Raw genomic sequence first — 16640 nt, 5'->3', positions numbered from 1 at the left:
ACACGCATTTGTTGTTTTTTCCTATTTGTAATTTTTGTGTTTCATTGTCGGTATTTTTTAACTAAGTAAACTGAAGATCATTTTTAATGTAAAATAGGGCGCTGAATCCAAAAATAAATTCAAAACAATCACAGTTGAACAGTTTTTGAGTTAGGCTTCCAAATAATATTCTTTATTAAGGCCTTTTACTTTTTACAAGTTCTTATGTGCCGTGGGTCAATTCTTTTCTTTAAACTAATGGGTTGGAAGGGGTTTGAAGGGGAAGTGGTTGGGATAGGAGGGGGATAGGAATTATTTTCACTGTTAGGCTTCAAATATGAAATTATGGAAAAATATTAAAAATACTGTATGTAGTAAGATTTTAATATCTCGGAAAGCATATCATAATTTTGAAATCTGTTTTCTTTTGCATATCGAAGTTCAAAAATTTGCTATTGATCACTTGAACTTTAATTTTTGCGTTGCGAATTTGTGATATAAAAACAAACGATAAAAATGCATTTTTCTGAAAATTTTATTTCATCGATCTAAATTCGATGGTAACCTTTTAAATTTTTAAAAACAATATAAACTAAATCTCAAGATATTTATATCCTAGATCGCAAAACAAAATACGATTGACTAAAATAAGTTAATGGAGTTATAAACTTTTGATTCTAGCACATAAACAACAAATATTTTGTTCCTAGATGGAAATATTTGCACATAAAGTTCAAGTGTCTCGAAAAAATGCTGATGGCGTTCAGTTCGGTCTGGTCGAATCCCGACCATTTATTACTCTTATTTTTTTTTTCTTGTAATTAGTTGTCGATGTTTCCATTTTCCTGTCGTTTTAGTCATTTCGGTCATTTCAATATTTTCCTCCTATTTGAGTCATTTTGTGTCTTGAAGAGTGTTCTGTAGGTTCACTTTATGAGTTTACGTTGGATCGGGAGGACCAACTTGAAGACCCAAGCAACCAAAAGTCGCTCACTTACTTAAGCATGGAATTACAAAGTTCGTATTTGGCTGAAAAAAGATGTTTTGAGACTTTCAGGTGCTCATATTACCTTAAAAGTTACCTAGAAACCTTCAGCGCCTTTGAAAAGGTGAAAAAGATGATTACGGAACTTCTAAGCGCATCTTACGAAACTTCATTCAAGAAAGGCGCAAACGTTCGCTTAGCACTTTCTAATGAACCGTTACGGAACCATCTTGGTAACGCGAAGAACTTGTTTGCACCTTTTAAGAGACATGTCAAAATTTTCTGCCACCTGTCTATCAAAATTCACATATGTTGATTGTTTACATGAGAAGAACTAAAAACTGTAAAAACAGCAATCAATTATATAAAAATATTATCTAATAACACTAGTTTACAGCATTTTTGAACTCAGTAAACTGAAGGTCATTTCTTATGTGAAATCGGGCGCTGAATCCGAAAATGAAATTCAAAAAAATCTCAGTAGAACCGTTTTTGAGTTATGCTCCAATTTTGAAATTTCGGAAAAATTAAAAAAGTTATTGTACTTAGATTGAAATATCTCGGACGGCATAACAGTAATTTGAAATCCCTCTTTTGCATATTGAAGGTGAATAAATTTTCTATCGATCATTTGAACACTGTTTTCGCGTTTGACCAACAGTATTGTTGATATTAGTGACTTTATGAGAAAAAAAATTATAAAAAACGCATTTTTTTAGAGAAAATTTTGCTTTAACGAAAGTTTTAGACTCGATGGTAGCATTTAAAAAATCTCATTTTCTTTTGCGCTTGAATTTCAATTTAGAACAAAGATTTCAAGTGGTTATTTATCAAAATTGGTTGAAAATTGAAGAAGTTATGGCTACTTTACCATGATAGTATTTTTTGTAGTTTTTCATAATTTAACAAACCGCTGTACACTTATAATAGTATAGGAAGAATAAAACATGATAAATCTCACTCGCTCCAAGTCAAAATTATTTATTAGCTTACCAGAAGGTCACATGCCAAGTTTCAGGAAGATTTGATCATAGCGTGGGGTTGCTTGAGTCTCAAACGTGAATACAATTTTGAGGTATTTTGCCCGGAAGGAACGAAAAATACTGGTTTTTCATCAATAACTTCTTTCATCACTAGCTGATTATTTATTATGGTTGATTTTCTTAAAGCCTAAGTTGAGACAAATATTTCACCCGAAGACTGTAACTCGATTGGGTTTGAAACAGAAAAGTTATTGCGGTTCAAAGATTGTGTTTTGGTCGAAAATTCTCGTATAAAACGCAATGAGTAAAAAGTACTCATTGCGTTTTGAACAAAATTTGCGGCCTTTGAACTGCAATAACTTTTTTACTTCAAGTCCAATCGTGTTGCAGTCTTCGGGTGAAATATTTCTCTCAACTTAGGGTTTAAGAAAATCAACCATAACAAACAATCGGCTGGTGATGAAAAAAGTTATTGATGAAAAACCAGTATTTTTTGTTCCTGCCGGGCAGAAAACCTCAAAATTGTATTCACGTTTGAGACTCAAGCAACCCCTCCCTATGGTCAGATTTTCCTGAAACTTGGCATGTGACCTTCTGGTGAGCTAATAAATAATTTAGACTTGGAGCGAGTGAGATTTACCATGTGTTATTCTTCCTATACTATTATAAGTGTACTCCGTTTCGTTAAATTATTAAAAACTGCAAAAGTTACAGTTATGGTAAAGTGGCCATAACTTCTTCAATTTTCAATCGATTTTGATAAACAACCACTTGAAATCTTTGTTTTAAAAAGACATTTAAAAGCAAAAGAAAATCAGATTTTTTAAATGCTTTTATTGAGTCTAAAACTTTTGTTAAAGCAAAATTTTCTCTAAAAAAATGCGTTTTTTATAATTTTTTTTCTCATAAAGTCACTAATATCAACAATACTGTTGGTCAAACGCGAAAACAGTGTTCAAATGATCGATAGAAAATTTATTCACCTTCAATATGCAAAAGAGGGATTTCAAATTACTGTTATGCCGTCCGAGATATTTCAATCTAAGTACAATAACTTTTTTAATTTTTCCGAAATTTCAAAATTGGAGCATAACTCAAAAACGGTTCTACTGAGATTTTTTTGAATTTCATTTTCGGATTCAGCGCCCGATTTTACATTAAAAATATTGGTCAGTTAATCAAGTTCACGATTTTTTTTAAATTTTGTAAACTAGTGTAATTGATCCGTTGTTTATTGTTTCTTCCGCGTAAAATCGAGGATCAGAGCCATCAAAATGGACCAGGAGCAGCAGGAGCTAACATTTGGAAATCATCATCGTTCGAATGGGTCTGGTTCCGGCCGGATTTGGCAAATACTGTGACGGATAGAAGTAGAGCCGAAAAATTATATACCGTTCCATCCAAGACCGGTGTCCACCCCTCGGTAAATACAACATCAAACCAGGAACGACGGATAGCATTCGTTCTATAAAATCAACGCCAGTGTTTCAGATAATACCCACACGCAGCCGGAAGCTCCTGCTGTTTTCGGTAAAAAGATAATCTCTCGCGTATGTGTGTTGAGTATAGTTATGATAAATAAAATTTTATGACGAATATGCTTGTGTATTTTTTCTTCTATAATTCATTTCCAAAATTGAAACTCTAATTCTAATCGAGTAAAAATATTCAAAAAAAACATTTTATTTAAATACCACTTTAAACAACCTCTAAAAGTAACGCTGGTTTGGTCAGGGGGTTAGCGGAGTTTCGTTTCATGTAAGAGAGCAGTGGTTCGATTCCTTAGTCGAATAGCAGTTTCTTTGTAATAAAAATAATGTAAAAATATAAATCAATGAGTTAAACCAAGCTAGACCGGTCAATCATCTGGTTGTCAGAGCAATCTGTCAAACCGATTTTTTTTTCAGCGCGTAGAAGTTTTTAGACATTCCCTTAAGGGCTGATTAGCATTCTCTACAGCTTCTTTAACGAACTTTAAAGTAGCTTTAAGAACTTAAATTTTGGGCTGTATAGAATTCTCTAGGAACATGGAAAAGGGCTGATTAAGCTTCTATGAGCACGTTTTAAGGGAATTCTGGTTGCTTGGGGAGTGTTCTGAAGATTCACTTTATAATTTGCGCTGGATCGGGAGGACCAACTTGAAGAGTGTTCTGAGGATTCACTTTATAATTTGCGTTGGATCGGGAGGACCAACTTTAAGAGTGTTGAGGAGGTTCACTTTTTAAATTTGCGTTGGATCGGGAGGACCGCCATGAAGAGTGTTCTGGAGGTTCACTGTTCTGGGTTGGATCGGGAGGACTAACTTGAAGAGTTTTCTGAAGGTTCACTTCTGGAGGTTCTGGAGGTTCACTTTATGAATAGTGTTCTGAATTAACGTTGGATCGGGAGGACAAACTTGCAGAGTGTTCTGAAGGTTCACTTTATAAATTTGCGTTGGATCGGGAGGACAGACATGAAGAGTGTGTGTGGTGGTGAGTGAGTGAGTGAGTGAGAGTGAGTTGTTTACTTTATGAATGTGCGTTAGATCAGAAGGACCAACTTGGAGAGCGTTCTGAAGGATCACTTAATGAATTTGCGTTGGATCGGGATGACCAACAAGAAGGTTCACTTTGTGAGGCAGGGTACCTTAAAAAAAAGGATCTTTTAAATACGAAAAATGTTGGTTTGAAATCGCCAATTTGAACAGTCTAGTAAAAAAGTTTTTTTGATAGCGAATTAGATCAGGATTAAATTGAAGTTTTCTGTAGCAAGATGTCGAGTAAATAAAAGTCGGTTTGGATAACCCTTCCGTATCGTTTAGTTCGGAAGGACTGGAATGACAAATCGAAACTGTTGAAGTCGCCCAACTGTCTTTTTTCGAAGTTCCACAATGATTGGGAGGGCATATCTCCTTTCGAAATTCATTGAGTTCAGGAAAAGATGTTTCCGTCAGTTTAACCCTTGTTCACGCAAATCGATAATACTCTGTTATAGAGTGCATTCTTCTAAGTATGTAGATAAGAAACATTGTTCGTTAGTTTACTATACATTCGGTGAGTAGCCATTGAAACAAAAGATTAACTGGGAAATGGAGTCCTGCTCTGATAACAAAAGATTAAAATATTGACATGAATATAAGCACCAAAAAATGTTTACTGCGTTTACAAAATTGTTTTGTAAAAGATAAAAAAAAGAAATGAAATATCCTTGTATTTGCATTTTATTACCTATAAATTTTGCAAATAACTGTTTGTGTTTTTTATATTTTTGTGTAGGGGGGAGATGTGTAGCCGGTCATTGCGAGCACGACACTCTCTCGGTTGGTAGGCCTTTCCGAGTTGGCACTCTCCCTCCATCATCCTTAAAACACGCACACACACGACGGCTGAGCTGTCGTGTCGTGAGCAGGGTTGCCAACATTTTTTTTCTTAAATCAGGGAACTGGTAAAATAAAAATCAGGCAAAATCAGGCTACGTTAAAGTAACGGATTTTTCGCTCAACGTGATGACCTTTGTTTTGGTCATCGTTCCACATGTTCACTTTAAAATGTGTTGTGAGCCTACTTGGTTGAATAAATCTACTGAATCAAAGCAATCGAAAGATTCCCTCTTCAATTCCCTTCGATTGCTTTGATTCAGCCACATTTTCACTTTTTAATTTCAGCAATGGTACCTAATCCAGTTCCTAACTACCCATTTTTAATCACATTCGCAAAAATCAGTCAAAATCAGGCATATTCATCAGGGCAATCAGGGAAATTCAATGGCAGGCGACTTTTGATCAACACATTCCTAAACACAGCAGGCCAGTTGGATTGTGTACTGTGAATACACAATCGGGCATATTTAAAGCCTGCTGTGTTTACGAATGTGTTGATCAAAAGTCGATCACGCTTCCTATGCAGAGTAGTCTGTTGTACGGCAAAGGCAAAGTGTGGCATGGTACACACTTTCATGCTTTCCAATACAAAAATGCCCTAGACTTACAGTTTTCAACACCTATCCAAAACTTTATCCTACGAAGCTCATCTAATGCTTGCCTATCCGCCTGTTCTGTCAGTTTGTATAGATAATTCACCTGGAAATTAATAATTATAAGTAGAATTTGAGCTCATTTCGCATGTTTTGTTTAATACAAAATACCTTTTTATTTAATAAAAAGTCATCAACAGGGTTTTAATTATGAAATTTTCATTTGTTGAAAAATATTTGCTGATATAAAAAACATGTAATCTTCCCGTAAAAACTTGCAGGAAATTCCATATTTTTGACCCTGAGTTTAAACGGTCTCTAAAAAAATCCTTGTTTTTGTTATCATTGTGGTTTATTTCAAAAGCCATATGTATTTTTTTTCGTTTATGCTCTTTCGGATTCTTTTGTAGTATTTCTGTAATTTTTTATTTTCGTATACTTAGTTATTTTATAATTTTTATAGTTTTCTGTCTTTTTTCTTAAATTTTTGTTGTTTGTTTCCATTGATCGTCGTTTGGTAATTTTTGTCATTTATTTTTCTGGTGTAAATTGTCATTTTTTGTTGTTTTTTCATCTTTATTATTTTTGTTTATTTTATCGTTCGTGCCGTTTTTTGTGGTTTTCTTTTATTTTCCTAATTTTTCCTCTTCATTTAAAAAGGGCTCATTCCTTGAGGCTTTAAGAAGCTCGTTTAACTAGTTTTGATTATTTTCAGTTGTGTGCTTAAATCTAGTTCATTACAATTTTTGTTATTTTTCGTGGTATCTTTTTCAGTATTGTATTTTTGTCAGCCCATCCAGAAGATCTTTTAAAATTGTATCGAACAACTATTCTTTCAGTGATGGAATATGGTAGCTTCTGTTTCCAGTCGGCTGCCAAAACTCACCTCATCAAACTCGAGCGTATCCAATACCGTTGTCTTCGCATCGCTTTGGGCTGTATGCCCTCAACGCACAACATGAGTCTTGAAGTTTTGGCAGGAATACTCCCTTTGAAAGATCGATACAATCTACTATCACTTCGGTTCCTCATCAGGTGTGAGGTCATGAACCCATTGGTGATCGTTAATTTTGAAAGGTTACTAGAGCAAAATCTTCATACCAGATTTATGTCTATATACCATGTCCTCATGTCAATGCAGGTAAACCCTTCTTCGTACTCTCCAACTCGTGTTTTCAGCCCAGACTACGATAATTCTTCTGTCCAGTTTGATTTGTCTATGCAGCAGGATATTCGTGGAATCCCGGATTCGCATCGCCCACTTCTGATTCCAAAAATTTTCGAAGCTAAATATAGACACGTCGATGCTGACAAAATTTACTTTACCGATGGGTCTCTAATTGAGGAATCAACGGGATTTGGAGTTTTCAACGAAACAACTAGCGCCTCTTATAACCTCCAGTCACCATGCTCTGTATATATAGCAGAGTTAGCTGCTATTCACTGGGCCTTGGAGAGCATCGCCTCACGGCCTGTTGGGCACTACTACATTGTAACGGATAGTCTAAGCTCAGTTGACGCAATACACTCAATACGACCGGGAAAGCACTCGCCGTTCTTCCTAGAGAAGATACGGGATATTTTGAGTGCTTTAACAAGACGTCGCTTTTCAATCACCTTTGTTTGGGTTCCCTCTCATTGCTCGATAGTGGGCAATGAGAAGGCAGACTCTCTGGCAAAGGTGGGGGCGACGGAAGGCGACACGTATCCACGTGAAATCGTCTTCAACGAATTCTACTTCTTGGTACGAGGGAACTCTCTTGTCAACTGGCAGCGCAAATGGGACGAGGATGAGGATGGTCGGTGGCTCCACTCGATTATCCCAAAGGTAAGCCTTAAACCCTGGTTTAATAGATTGGACCTGAGTCGGGATTTTATTCGTATATTTTCCCGTCTCATGTCCAATCATTGTTCCTTAGACGCGGTACTCTATCGTTTTGACATTGCTGGCAGCAATTTGTGTAGTTGCGGCCAAGGTTACCATGACATCGAGCATATTGTTTGGTCGTGTGAGGTCCATCTTGTCGCCAGAACGAATTTAATAGACTCCCTTAGGGCCCGAGGAAAACCACCTAATGTTCCAGTGAGAGATGTACTAGCTGTGCTAGATTTGGACTATATGTTAGAAATCTACCTTTTTCTAAAAGCTATCGATCTTCGTCTATAATTTCTTTTTTATTTTCATATTTCCCTTTCTATCTTCCTTTCTCCTCTCACAAAGTGTTAAGTTAAGAAATCAATTGTAAACAACCAAAATCGATTTTGGCTCCTTAAAGCCTGAAGGTATGAGCCGTTTCAAATAAAGAATTGTTAAAAAAAAAAAAAAAAATTGTATTTTTGTCGTTTTTGTTTCTTTTTTTTTTTTTTGGTTAAATATGTCATTTTTATCGAGATTTTAAATTTTTTTTCGCTTTCTGTCTTTTCTTACATTTTTTCCATTTCTTCGAATTTTTCACGCTTTTTTAAGGATTTTTAAACAGATCAAAACAAGCAGTAAAGAGAACATGAAGACCATTGATGTAGTCCTAAAGGAAGAGTACAATACGAATACATATTGTAGTTCTAAGGAGGTATGGCATTCCGCGGCATACGATTTCATTCGCCTTCGGTTAAAGACAATATTTACCAAGTTCGTCCTAGGACGGATGCTGCGAGATAAAATATTGGTTAAACCTAGCCGAGCTGTTGCCTTCCAACAGATTCATATAGTCCTCTAACAAACCCTGAACAACTTTGCTTTAAGTCAGTCAACCTAAATTAAATACTGCACAACAAGTTCTCCACGATACACGATATAAATACAGTCAACGATGTGTTTGCGCAGTGTGATAAAGAAAAAATCACCCGTATCTAGCCGTTCGGTTCAAGGAGCCCGATAAGATCTGTGATTGCCTTTGTCTGATAAGAAAACAACTGCTTTACGAATGTCGTTCTGCTTGTTTAAGAATGCAATTTAATTAAATTCTATATGGCCAGGTCAGTTCTTTCGGCATTTACCTAACCAGTGCCATCGTTCAGAATACAAACCGGCTTCGACAACATGTTGATGAAAACTGCAACCGCCTTCGTTTGATACCAACTTTGTTTGAAACGACAAATGATCTTGATGGTTGAACCAACTGATTTGATAACACGTTGCTAGGAGGGTAGATATCGGCTATGTGTACATTACATGTGGACATGTTCGATGCAGTCAGTTCGCGGAGCCTTATCTAAGGTTGTTAGGCCGGTTTCTGGCGTAAATTTGTCATCAACTTGCCTCGAAAAAGTTAGCTTTCAGTAGCTGTGCTTTCTTCCTGCCGTTCTAGCACGATTCAGTGGCAGCAAAATTAGCATTTTTACCTCAGAATAGTTTTGTTAAGTGCATCCCAAGATGAAGGCGGAACACCACAGTGGCAGTTGGTCCATGAAATGGATCAAGTTCTTCCTGTTCATGACCAACGTTATGTTTGTGGTAAGTCATTTATTTGGTGGTAATTCGAAAAAATGAATTACAAATTTTGGCTTTCTTCTAGTTCACAGCTATACTGGTGATTTCAACCGGAGCAGCCGTACAATCGATCTACAGCGATTTCACCAACTTCATCGATGACCAGTTCTATTCGCCGACGCTCATGTTCATCTTTATCGGGGTGATAACGCTGCTGATTGCGACGTTCGGATTCATCGGAACTATTCGGGAGAGCACCTTGCTTATCAATATCGTAAGTCATGTCAACATTTTAGCGAACCACTTTGCAAAATTCACTTAGGGACCATGGGAATCGTCTGAATCAAAAGGGACTCTCATTGATTATAGTTGTTTATAATAGCAGCTTAAAGTTCTAAGTTAAAAATTCACAGATGAGTCATGAACTATAAACAACAAAGATCAAATGTAGTTGATAAATTGCCGCTTTTGAAAAATACAGAAAAAACGACCTATCAAGCCTGCTAGGTACCAGAGTTATCTAGGGATGTTATGAATGCCGTTATTATCTACAAATCAAGCACTGCGGTAGAATTAAACCGCGTAATGAAGTGAAAAGGTTTTCTTCATATGTTCATAGGAATCGTGTCAGTGGACGATAGATTTTAGATAAGCACCTCTGTCTATCAGAGGTTTTGTTTACAATGCCAAAAATCAATATATAGTATTAACCTAAATGATTTGAGTAAGAACATTTCAAAATTTGCGTTTACCATTAGTAATCTCCACTGAATTCCAAAGGTATATTGTTATCGAAATTTGCCCTTTAAAATTTCTGTTTACCTAAAAGCCTGTGCATTGGTTTGACCTTACGAGTGTACATTAGGGTGGTACAAAAATAAGGTTATGTTTTCGAATCCAAATCTTTATATTGAAATCGGCTTCATACCATATTTCAGCTCGTTGGGTTAACTCTAAAGGGTGACTCAAAAGTCTTGAGTTCGTATGGAAATTCGACACCATTTAAGCTAGCTAAACTTCAAAATTCTAACTTTTATAATTTTAAGCACATGCGCCGATTGTTCTACTAAATTTGGTTTTCTAAATCTGAACTTAATTCACTACATTTTCTCTGAAGACCATGAGGTGACACTAGTTACGACAAAAAAGTTGTTACAAGAGGGGGATGTGAATCTCAAGGGTTAGCTGTACAAACGCTTTTTTGTTGTAAATTGAACGGGTCTAAGGCTATTTGTTATTGCTTTAGCATTCCCTTAAAACGGACATACCTCTTTTGTTAATATCGTGTGATTCCGATAACGTTTTACTACGGAGAAGAGAAAGGTCGATATACAATTTAGCGTTTTTTGATGAGGGACCATCCACTTCAATGGTTGAAAATTCGATAGCCGAGTCTCTGAATGCGAAAGGAATCCATGAACCTCTAGATTCCGAACAGAAATTTAAATTAAATTCATTATCGATTTAATATTCCCTGCAAAATGGATAGTACCCATAAAACTATGGAAAAATGTTGTCATTTGCAAGAAATGTTGTAGGAGACTGTGCCGCGACGCGTCGGTAGATTCAGCTGTTCGTAGGGTGGGAGGCTTAAGACGTCGTTCCATGGTATCTGGCGCAGAGCGTATCTGTGGAAGCATCGTTGTACTCTTTCGATCCGGTTTGCCTGTACAACCTGGTATGGAGCCCAGATTTGCACTCCGTATTCGACAATGCTGCGTACAAGAGCACAATAAAGTGCTTTTAGGCTGTAGTAGTCATTGAAAAAATGCGTGTTTCGTCGTATGAAGCCAAGAACCGCAAAGCCCTTAGCTGTTGTAGTCGAGATATGCTGTGAGAAAGTGAGCTTGGTGTCCAAAATTATGCCAAAGTCCTTGACGATGGAATTGCGGCGAAAAACTTTGAGATCGTCGGCGTACAACAGCTTCTCCGATTCAATAAAAGTACATAGGTCGTTGATCAAAAGAACGAAGATCAAAGGTCCCAGATGACTTCCTCGTGGAACTCCAGAAGTGATTCGAAAAGGTGTCGAGTTCACGATGTTTAGTCGTACGTAAGCAGTCCAGTCTACGAGATAAGAGTTGATCCAATTGCAAAGCCAATCAGGTAGTCCTATCTTATGCATTTTTCGATTACAAATTTGTGCGGTACTCTATCAAAAGCCTTGCTCAAGTCTACAAATATTCAGTTAGGCTTCCGCTTTTCCAAATCCGAATTGCCGGGCCTTACGCTTAACCCCTGCCATCAGATTTTGTACAACCACCTTGTCCACCTTCTTCGACGCAGAAAGCCAGTTTGCCTTGAACTGCTGCTCGTCCTTAGCAGTTTTTTTGGTCTTCTTTAGGTTCCGCTTGACAATAGCCCAGTATTTCTCAATTGTGCGAAGCTCTGGCATGTTGGAAGGGTTCTTGTCTTTGGGAACCACCTGCACGTTCTTGGCGGCGTACCACTCCATGGCCTTTTTACCGTAATGGCAAGATGCCAAATCCGGCCAAAACATACGGAACAACCGTGTTTCTTCAAGAAAGGCAGCGGACGTTTATTCAAACACTCTTTCACGTAAATTTCTTGGTTGACACTCTTGAAAGCTATGAAAATGCTGCCTTTCAAGCCACAGGTACAGATGGCTTGCCAAACCAGATATTTCTTCGCAAACTTTGACAGTTTCATATGCTTGAAAATATCTGCTACCTTTCCCCTTCCTTTTGCCGTATAAAACTCCTGTCCCGGAAGCTGCATGTAGTCGGCTTTGACGTAGGTTTCGTCGTCCATTACCACGCAGTCAAGTTTCGTCAGCATCGTCGTGTACAGCCTCCGGGATCGCACTTTGGCCGTCGTATTTTGTTTATCATCGCGATTGGAGTCACTACCTTCTTGTAAATCGATAGTCCGGCTCGTGTTTTGGCTCGAAGCATGGTTGTAGACGATACACCCAACTTATTTGCGGCATCTCGGAGAGAGAGGTTAGGGTTTCGCTTGAAACTACCGGCCACTCTCTTTGACGTCTCAGCGGCTTCCGGTTTTCGATTTCCCCCCGATCCAGACTTCCTGGCTGTCGACAAACGTTCCCCAAACACTTTTATTACGTTTGTAACGGTTGATTTGGAAACTTTTAGAGATTTTGCCAGCTTTGCGTGCGAGTAGCTCGGATTTTCACGATGCGCGAGCAAAATTTTGACACGCTGCTCTTCTTCCTTGGACGGCATTTTGACAACTGAAGAGTGAATTCCAAAATCAAAATAGTAGCAACATTCTACACACACACACATACCTTCAAAATGAGGGGTGTTCAGGTTTTTTAAATGCAAAATTGAAAGAAATACGTCAAGTTGATAGTGACCAAATTTTGACCGTATCACCCTTTAAACTGCATCGACTGTTGACGTTTGTCAAGCCTAGTAACCAACTATGAAACATACGTCATGAGATTGGTGGTCGTAGATCTACGTTTCATGAATCCATGTTGATCTTCAGAAATACAGTGATGCACCGATTGATAAAACAATTCATAAATGAGGCTCTCGAATACCTTAGGCAAACAGCTTAGAATTGAAATCCCTCGGTAGTTTTCCACTCGATACAAGTCGCCAGATTTGAGGATTGGAGTGATCGATGCCATTTTCTATGCGGTAGGAAAAGTGCATTCCGTTAACGATTGGTTGAAAATAATCGAAATTGGTACGGATAACGAATCGGCGCATTTCTTAATCATGCCATCTGGTCCAGGTCCTTCTGTTTCATCTAACGTAGGCAGCTTCCGGAAGACGTCGTTTGAGGAGAAATTCAGGAGGGGTCACGATTCGGCAAGCGACTTAAGAATGATTCGCATAAAGGTGGTGATTAAGTGCTAAGCACGCTCAAAAAGAATGTCGGGAATTGGATTGCAACAGCATTTGGCGTTTCGGCAGTTCTATCGTTCAAACATAAACAAGATAATAACAGGAGGACGATGTTGGTCGATATGATCATCTAGTATCCGGGGCCCGAATTTCGGGCACTTTATTTCGGTGATAGCTACGTTAATAGAGCTCGGACATGACTTTAGTAGCGTTGTGTTGGTTATGAAAAGGACTATCTTGCCTTTTTTTGATAGATTTTTAAGTTAAGCGAGCGAAGGTGAAAACGTGTGTTTGAGATATTTACGATGCAAAAAGACATGGAAAAAAAAATTTGCACAAATTTGCTCCTTTCACGCATTTTGCGCCTCGAAAATTCTTCATTGTTTACTTGAAAGCTCATGAACTGTTGATTTTTTCTAATTTTTTTTTCCGGACCAAATGGTTAAGAAGTATAAGGAGCCACTCTAAGATCCACACGAAGTTCAAACCAACCATCGAAGTGCAGCCCTTGATCTTAAATATGGTAAATAGTCCATGGTTATTGGGGATAACTGAATGCAGACTCCTTAAATAATGCAAAACATCCATTTCCGGCAGGCAAAAAGTGTTGCCTGACTAGTAGACACCAAGCAAATAACTAATAATGATCAGCTCCAAAGATCGCAATCTGTGCATCCGGTGTTTACGCAATATGACAGATGTGTTCTGATGGACAAAAAAATGTATGTTAAGACCGGATTCAAGAGATCAAATTATTCGGGATGCCTACTCATGAAAAGGTTCCAACCAGATTCCAATTGCTTTTTCTAGGTGAGTTTGTGTAAAATATCATTATTTTGCAAAGGTTTTGCTTCTGTGGTAAAAAAATAAATCAATACATGACTGAAAAAAGTATGCAAAGATAAAAATGAGATTTTATGAAAAAGTTAGAGTATTTCTTGAAATCATTGATAAATATTTTTTTTATATTTTTACATTAAATGTCAAATATTAATGTTGACGGGATCATTCATAAAAAATAACATGATCTGATGGAGCTTATTACGCTCTGGAAGGATTCCCGTCACCACACGTGAAGTTTGTAGAGCCATGTAGGATACAGATGAAAAAAGGAAACAAAGGGAAAACCAAAAGTTAATGATATCTCAAATATGCATCTCTGACTGCCGGACAAAGAATATGAGGTGATTCAAAAATCGGATTTTGTAGTGAGAAGATCACGGAGCGGAAGAAAAGCAGCAACTTGAAGACGGCAAGGAAACGAGGACCAGCCTTAAGTTTACGACAAGTCGGAAGACATCAGACGTGCTCGTGAGATTCTCGAAGCAACCACCGTGCGATCGTTTCGTAACAGGGCTGTTGTGGAACCAGAAACCGAATTTTCCTGACAGCTACCCCATGGCATCGAAGAGAATGGCAGCACTGGAACGCCGGCTTTCTCGTGATCCGAAATTGCATCAAGATGTCCGTCAGCAAATAGAGGAGTATTTGAAAAAAATGTTATTGTCATAAGGCGACCGAAGGTGAGTTTAAAAAAAACTGATTCCTCGTCTGTCTGGTACCACTCACTAAATGTTGTGCTAAACCCAAAAAAGCCACACAAATTGTCTGATTTTTGATACTGTGTGCCATTCAAGGTTCAACTGGGAGACACCATCAAGAAAAAAGATTCGCTTCGCGTAGATCAAATTTTTTATTGAACTGACTCACGTAAAGTCTTGTCGTGGATCCAAGCAGATGCCGCTGCGCAACAAAATTGCCGGTTTCGTCACCCATTTGATGAAGCGTCTGCGCCACTCGCAGGTCCGAGGCATTTCGATCAAACTGCAAGAAGAGGAACGTGAGCGACGTGACAACTACGTACCCGAGGTATCGGCCCTGGAACAGGACGTCATCGAAGTCGACCCAGAGACCAAGGAGATGTTGAAGCTGTTAGACTTCAGTAACCTTCTCGTGCAAGTGACGAACCCAACGGCCCAGGGTGGATACAGCTGGCGTAACTAGGATGTAGGAATCAGAGAACCCAGACCGAGGAAACGCGGTGTATCTCCAAACCTAAATGAGTAAAATTAAAAAAAAAAACCGATGGAATACCATTAATTTTAGTGCGCAGCGAAAATGATCCTTCAAACAGAAAGGAGAATAAAAGCGATTTGAGGTATTCAATCCGTACACTGTTCTCCATACTTTCTCAATGCGGTTTTAACTGCTTCGACACTCACACCTTCTTCCTTAGCTAGTTTTCTGATTGACAGTGCCCGATTTGTGCACAATTCCTTTTCGGGAATAAGGCCACGCATTTCCAGATTTCTTCGGAAAAAAGACAAAAAATGATAACTCTTATTTCACTTTGATTTAAATAACAGTACGCAGCCAAAATTTTGTTGAACACTACCCGATTTTGGAAATGACGAATATTTTATAGTATATTCATAACTATCGGAATAGTCTATACTTGGATTTTAAATTAAGGAAAGACATAATTGGGATCAAAGAATTGAACTTTGAAAACAATGATACTCCAACTTCCAACAAAGAGGGTCGAAAACTACTATTAGCATCTTTGTGATTGACCATGTATATTTTTCAACACAAGCTAAACAAGCCACTGAAATTCATTTGATGAACCCTTTCAAATTCTATTTTACAGTATTGTGGCCTATTGTCGGTAGTATTCCTACTCGAAGTTACGGCTACCCTGGTAGGAGTGTACCATCGGGAAGAATTGGATGGTCTTCTGGTGCAAACGATGAACTCATCCATCCAACACTACGCGTGGAATAGCCATCTTCAGGAATCGGTTGACTTTATGCAAATCGAGGTAGGTATCGAACAATTGTGTACAAATCTTGATTGATTTTAATATTTATATTTTTTCTTCTATCCTGGACAGCTGGAATGTTGCGGCATTCGTAGCTGGACCGACTGGGAAAACGTGTTCGCGGTGATTGATCTGGACAACGGAAACACCCGGGCGGAACTTCCGGCCTCTTGCTGTGCCACCTATCTGGAGGGTGAATGCGTTCCCTTCGTGGCCGGTTGTTATCCGCGGATGTTGGCCCTGCTGACGCATTGCTCCCGAACGGTCATCAGCGGAATTTTACTGGTTGCCTTCGTTCAGGTAATTATAAAACCTTTTCGTTTGTAAACAAAAATTGAAATAAAAGCATAATTTCAGATTTCATCTGCGATGTTCGCCTTCATGCTTGCCAAAAGGATAAGACTAGTCAAAACGAAACTGAGCCTAAGTAATGTAAAATATGAAAACACAGGCTCATTCGATTATCGGAGACTACAGGAGCTGACCATTGAAAACTCCAAGGACCATTTTTTCAAATAAGTATTTAAAATTATAATAGTCAATACTCCGAGATTAATCGAATATATGTATTAGCTTTGATGTAAAACAAGCTTAAATAAATGTAGGCTTAATAAATAAATTATGATACGGATATCACACACACACACATTTT

General features: G+C 38.0%; 2 protein-coding genes across 2 annotated transcripts; both read left to right on the top strand.

Moving 5' to 3' along the window:
* The first annotated feature begins 6754 nt into the window (after positions 1 to 6754).
* LOC129748372 (uncharacterized) lies at positions 6755 to 8103 on the top strand. Its single transcript, XM_055742974.1, has 2 exons — positions 6755 to 7726; positions 7818 to 8103. The coding sequence occupies exons 1-2, from the start codon at positions 6839 to 6841 to the stop codon at positions 7938 to 7940; spliced, it is 1011 nt and encodes a 336-aa protein (XP_055598949.1). The 5' UTR covers positions 6755 to 6838; the 3' UTR covers positions 7941 to 8103.
* Positions 8104 to 8784: 681 nt separating this feature from the next.
* LOC129746725 (CD63 antigen-like) lies at positions 8785 to 16630 on the top strand. Its single transcript, XM_055740578.1, has 5 exons — positions 8785 to 9352; positions 9414 to 9602; positions 15818 to 15988; positions 16061 to 16288; positions 16346 to 16630. The coding sequence occupies exons 1-5, from the start codon at positions 9272 to 9274 to the stop codon at positions 16505 to 16507; spliced, it is 831 nt and encodes a 276-aa protein (XP_055596553.1). The 5' UTR covers positions 8785 to 9271; the 3' UTR covers positions 16508 to 16630.
* The last annotated feature ends 10 nt before the right edge of the window (positions 16631 to 16640 follow it).

This window comes from Uranotaenia lowii, chromosome 2 (assembly GCF_029784155.1).
Source record: "Uranotaenia lowii strain MFRU-FL chromosome 2, ASM2978415v1, whole genome shotgun sequence".
Lineage (NCBI taxonomy): Eukaryota > Metazoa > Arthropoda > Insecta > Diptera > Culicidae > Uranotaenia > Uranotaenia lowii.
Note: the sequence above shows the minus strand (reverse complement) of the source record. Positions and strands in the feature narration are given on the sequence as shown.

Excerpts from the sequence above, each read along its gene's own strand:
- LOC129746725 (XM_055740578.1), top strand. The coding sequence starts at position 9,272 with ATGAAGGCGGAACACCACAGTGGCAGTTGGTCCATGAAATGGATCAAG. Across the intron at positions 9,603-15,817 it reads GCACCTTGCTTATCAATATC|TATTGTGGCCTATTGTCGGT; the intron begins GTAAGTCATGTC and ends TCTATTTTACAG. Across the intron at positions 15,989-16,060 it reads TTGACTTTATGCAAATCGAG|CTGGAATGTTGCGGCATTCG; the intron begins GTAGGTATCGAA and ends TATCCTGGACAG.
- LOC129748372 (XM_055742974.1), top strand. The coding sequence starts at position 6,839 with ATGCCCTCAACGCACAACATGAGTCTTGAAGTTTTGGCAGGAATACTC. Across the intron at positions 7,727-7,817 it reads TCCACTCGATTATCCCAAAG|ACGCGGTACTCTATCGTTTT; the intron begins GTAAGCCTTAAA and ends ATTGTTCCTTAG.